Raw genomic sequence first — 5,514 nt, 5'->3', positions numbered from 1 at the left:
TCTGGCTGGGGGGGCCCCGCCCCCTATAGCGAAAAAAACCCCCCCAAAAAAAAAAAAAAAAACAAAGAGCGCATTTAGGAACAGTGCATTTGAAAGACCAGCAGGTCTCCGAAGCGTGTGCCTTAGAAGTTAGGCAACTTTAGGTTAGGCCACAGCATGGAATAAAACTGCCTGTAGTCGTGGTCTGCCGGACGTGTAGTCACACCGTTTTTCTACTGGTGCTTGGAGGAGAAATTCAAAGTAGAAACATTCAAGTCACAAGATGGTTCCAGATGAAATTGACTTATTGCAGCCAAGCTCACAGTTGGGGGTTGTGGGTGCTCCTTTGTAGGTAGGTGATAGTGGTTGCTCTTAAAGTGGGTCCTAGTTCAGTACAGTTGAGAAAATCATTTCAAAGGTTCTGTAAGGAAAACTCGTATGGATAAATCTGAAATTTAGAGTCTAATAAGATTTCTCCATTAAGCCAAAGAGAGGTTCCGACTCCTCTGTGAGGAGACCAGCAGATGGTGACTCCCACGTAGTCGACTGTGGTTAGGGTCCCGGACCTGGCAGTTTAAAACACACCGCTCATGTGTACGTGTGCCTAAAGTCCCAAGAGAAGAATGGAGAGAAGGGCTTGTGGTGTGGCCATCCCATGGGGGGTGATTTCTCACTTTCTGTTTCTCTGTTTCTCTAGTGAGTGCATGCACCCGATAGCAAAAATATCTCTTAAAAAAAAGGGGGGGCCAGCAGGTGGCATGGTGGTTAAGGGTGCTGGACTCCCATGTGGTGGACCATGGTTCGAGTCCCAGACTTGGCAACTTGCTTTCCTGCTTTTCCTCTCTCTCACTCTATCCCTCTCTGGTCAAATTCAAAATAAATAAAGTTAAATAAAACAATTCTTTTAAAAAAGAGAATTTTCTGTGAGTAGAATCTCATAAGATCATACGATTAAACCAGAACAGGTCTTAGGGGAGAAAAAAGTCACAACATCGAGTCCCTCGGTTTGGAAGAAGATCTAGCTGCAGAAGAGAGGTGGCTGTCCTGAGACACCCAGTCTTGCCCTCACAGGGACACCTGATGAGTGAGTCTCTAGGCCTGTGCTCCCTCCAAAAGAGTTGGACAGAAAACTGCTTGGGACAGTTAGGGCCTTGTACCTCTGCCGGCCTTCCCAGGGGGAGACCATCTGGCCAGACAAGCACAGGTGCCCACTCTCCTGGCAGCCCGTGTGACTGCGAGCGGAGGTGTCACTGCCCGGCCGCGGCTCTGCAGCAAGTCGGTCACGTGCAAGGGCGTGCCTTTCCAGCTCACGGGAAGGAGAAGGTGCTCTGCCTGTTTTGAGTTCTGCAGAGCAGAGCAGTAAGTGCTCTAATGTAGTTGATGAAAATGCTCCTCAGGTGGAAAGGGTGGCCCGTCGGTGCGGCAGGGAGCACGTGTGTGCAGTCACAGTGACTGAAGATCGGTGGATAGTGCTTCGTGTTCACGTAGGGATGGAGACTTCCTGTTAGAAACAGCACTACTCACACTACATCCGACGGTGCTTCCCTTTGGATCCGAGTATCAGAAAGACGCCCAGGGACAAAGACTGCACAAAATTACGCCATCTGCAAAATCCGTGTGCTAAGCTCTAGGCTCCTCCCAGTACCACCCCCCCACCCCAGGTTTAATTTCTTTCTCTCTGTTTAGATTTTTTTTTTTTTTTTGCCATAGGGCATGTGTGTTTTCCAGAGAGAGGGAGAAGGAAAAATCACATGCACACACCCGGGGGGGGGGGGGGGGATGGCCACTCCTCAGTCCCTTCTCCAGTCGCCTCTCCAGGTTTTGGGCACACAGGTGCACGTGTCTAGTGTGCTTTTCAAGCCTCTGGGCCTGGAACTCAAACCCCAGAGAAGATCCTGTGGAGCCCGGCGCCTTCACCACCTTCCTCCTGCTGGCCCTGCTTTCTCTCTGCTTTGCTGAGCGCCATCGGTGTTTTCATAGGGCAGTGCTAGGGGAGGGCTGTCACAGAGAAGAGGACCTGCCTTGAAAGTAAAGGTTGGGACCAGCAGTTAGCGTAATGGCTATGTCACTGGACTCCCAAGTTGTCGACCGCGGTTCGCGTCGCGGACCCGGTGGCTTAAAATTCATGCCAGGCGTGTGTGCGTGCATGCCCAAGATTCCGAGAGGAGACTGGAGGAGAAGGGATTGCGGCGAGGCCATCCCCCCTGGGGGGTGATTTCTCGCTTTCTATCTCTCTGTCTCTGTCTGTCTGGTGAGCGCACCCACCCTATAGCAAAAACATCTCCAAAAAGAAAAAAAAAGAAAAGAAAAGAAAGGTTATTCAAGACCCTGCTTACCCTGTGATACGTATTGTCCGGTTAGACTGCTATAGGGCCCGTGCACACTCCGGAGAGAGATACGGAAGATGAGCATTCGTCCTCTGCCGGGGTGGCCACACCACAGTCCCTTCTCCTGCATTCTCCCCTCAGGATTTTGGGCATGCATACACACGTGCCTGCATGAATTTTAAGTTGCTGGGTCCAGGACTCGAACTGCAGCCGACTATGTGGGAGTCCAGCGACATAACCATTATGCCAGCAGCTGGTCCCTACTGTATTTTATATAAAAACAACATGAAATGCTGTGGCCCTCACCCTTTTGTTTTCCTGAGATTTGGTGGTACTCAGTCCGTTGGTGTTTTTGAATCCGTCTGTGCAGAGAAACTCAGTCAGCTTCGCTTTCCATTCCAGCCGGAGGCAGCATGGTTTTGCTTCCAGACTACCCCATCACTGCAGAAGTGAGCTTGTTATGTGGCGAGGTGACAGGTGTGAGGTGGACACCTTTTTTTTTTTTTTGGAGAGGTTTTAGCTATAGGGTGTGTACGCTCGCCAGAGAGACAGAGACAGAGACAGAGAGACAGAAAGTGAGAAATCACCCCCCCAGGGGGGACAGCCACACCACAGTCCATTCTTCTTTCGGGATCTTGGGCACGCATGCACACGCACCCAGCATGAGTTTAAGCCACCGGGTCCGGGACTTGAACCACAGTCAGCTACATGGAAGTTCAGCGACATAGTCATTACTCTAACTGCTGGTCCCAATTTTGCAGCCTTTTATAACAGCACTTTATAATGTTCTTTTGTTAAAATGGCAAGTGAATCTTAAACTTTTGTTTTCCTGGGACCAGCAGATGGCATAATGGCTGTGTTGCTGGACTCCCACACAGTCGACCGTGGTTTGAGTCCCAGACACAGCAGCTTAAATCTTATGCCAGGCCTTGTGTGTGTGTGCCCAGAATCTGAGAGGGTGATGGAGGAGAAGGGATTGTGGCATGGCCATCAACACTTGGCGGGGGGGTGATTTCTCACTTTCTGTCTCTGGCGAGCACACATGCCCTGTAGCAAAATTTTAAAAATAAAAAACAACTTATTTTCCTTTTGAGATTTAAATTGACATGTGTGAAAAGTTGGTTAGGCAAATTTCTGTGTCTGGTTCTGGCATCAAGGACCCATGGGCTCGTAGGTACCCCTGGTGCGAGGAGGGTCCGCAGGGGTGTGAGGCGGGGCTCCCGGGGCAGGGTGGCCACTGTCCAGACGCATGCGGCCAGCTCTGGCTGAGAGTCCGGAGCTCTTGCCTCGCGCACCCCAGAGCTCCCGGCTGCTCCTCAAGCATAGTGCTCTCGCCGAGGCAGGAGCGCGGGAGGGGTGGTCCTGAGGGTGTCAGCGACTTGAAACCAGTTTCAGATCTCCCTTCTCTCCGGGAACCTAGCCTTCCTGGTCGCAGCCAGGGCTCCGTTGATTTTGTGTTCATTTTTCTTGCAGTTCCAATTAAGGAGAGGCCGAACCCTGCTTCCTCCTGTAAGTGGCACCGTCGTGCGAGCACTCAGCCATGCAGCCGCCGCCGCAGGCCGTCCCGTCCGGCGTGGCTGGGCCGCCTCCGGCCGGGAGCCTTCAGAGCGTGTCCTGGGCTAGCAGTCTGTACCGGAAACGAGCTGGCAGCAGTGCTCCGGCGGCTCCCACAGCTCGCCCCTTGCAGCCCGTGACGGATCCGTTTGCTTTCAGCAGACAGGCGCTCCAGAGCACACCGCTGGGCAGTTTGTCCAAAAGCAGCCCACCTGTTTTGCAGGGTCCGGCCCCCTCAGGGTTTTCTCAGTGCCCGGGTTTGCCCGTGCCTCACACAAATGCTGGGGATAGTGCCCGAGCGCCCTGCGAGCCTCTGCCAGGACCTCTGCCACAGCCCAGAGCAGAGGGCGGGTTGCCTTCTCGGTCACTGCTCCCCTCTGCACTGCCTGGGCCCGAGGCAGACAGGGGTGCAGAGGGTGGGCCTGGCTCAGAGCCCGAGGTTCTGGCTCCCATGTATCCGCCTCCCTACATTCCAGGAGTGGGGCCAGACAGGTCTCATGGGGGCCATCTGCAGGGGAGCACCCCTGGGCCAGAGCGACCCCTGAGTACGCAGGACCCTCTTGGTGGGGTGGTGGTCCCAGCCACACACCCTCACCTCCCTCAACCTCGCCAGCAGACACCAGGCCAGTGGGGGCCGGCGCAGGGTGGCCCACAGCCCCCCGGTCAGCACGACCCGCCTTTCCCAGGACGTGTTGAGAACACAGTGCCTCGTGCCAGCAGTGTCCCCCAGCTGCTGTTTCCATCCAGCCTGCATCAAGGTGCCAGCCACGAGCCGTATAACCCACTGATGCCTCTTCCTGGCACCTTGTCCAGTGAGGGCAGGAGTGAGGTAGCCTACCTGCAAGGTGGGGACCATTCTGGCCACAGCATTGGTCCTGACACATTCAGGCACAGCCCCAGGGTTGGGACTCCTTGGGCAACCCAGGGGTTCAGGCAGAGTCCAGGAGGGATAAAGGAGAAGCCACCGGACCCTGTGCTGGTGAACGCCCTGGCTCAGGGACACGGCCCAGAGAATCCCATGCTGCACCCCCCAGGAACTGCAGACTCAGGCATGCGCTCCGTGTTCTTCCCAGGGGGAGAGACAGAGAATGAGGAGAATCTCTGCTCTGAAAAAGCAGCTGCTGTCGGCAGCTGAGACATCGGCGGCTTCTCCTCCAGCCCCGGGAAGGCCTACGCATCCCCCGTTGCACGGCCGGGGATGGGTGGCACCCGCCAGGCCTTTCCCAGAGGCTCTGCCTGTGAGGCCGCACAGCAGGGAGAGGACGTGCAGCCTTACTGCTCTCAGTCTGCAGGCGTCCAGCACGATAGGCCAGCCCTGGGAAGTGCTGCCCATGGTGCGTGGGCTGAGGCGGTGGGCCCCGGGACCCATGGTGCGCGGGGCTCGCAGCATGAGAACCTCGAGAACTTGGAATTCATGCAGAACCAGGAAGTGCTGCCGTACGAGCCCCTGAGTTTGGACCCTGCCACTGCGGGCGAGTTGTTCAGATACGTGCCCCTTCCTGGGCCGGCCGGCCCCAGGCATGGGGGTGCGGGCCTCGCCGGAGGTGGGTTGCCAAACCTGGAGGCCCCTGACTCAGCACTGCACCCCTCGCGACCTGACAGTGTGTCATCCAGCTTCAGCAGCCATAGCCACAGCCACAGGGGCACACAGAGC

General features: G+C 55.5%; 1 protein-coding gene across 1 annotated transcript in view; it reads left to right on the top strand.

Moving 5' to 3' along the window:
* Positions 1-5,514, top strand: part of SEC16A (SEC16 homolog A, endoplasmic reticulum export factor) — a 44,672-nt gene that overhangs the window by 3,652 nt on the left and 35,506 nt on the right. Inside the window, 1 exon segment of the mRNA XM_027766283.1 lies at positions 3,780-5,507. Coding sequence (XP_027622084.1) covers positions 3,847-5,507 — 1,661 coding nt within the window. The 5' untranslated portion in view covers positions 3,780-3,846.

Source organism: Tupaia chinensis, unplaced genomic scaffold (genome assembly GCF_000334495.1).
Source record: "Tupaia chinensis unplaced genomic scaffold, TupChi_1.0 Scaffold142100_1, whole genome shotgun sequence".
NCBI lineage: Eukaryota > Metazoa > Chordata > Mammalia > Scandentia > Tupaiidae > Tupaia > Tupaia belangeri.
This window is presented reverse-complemented; position numbering and strand designations above follow the sequence as displayed.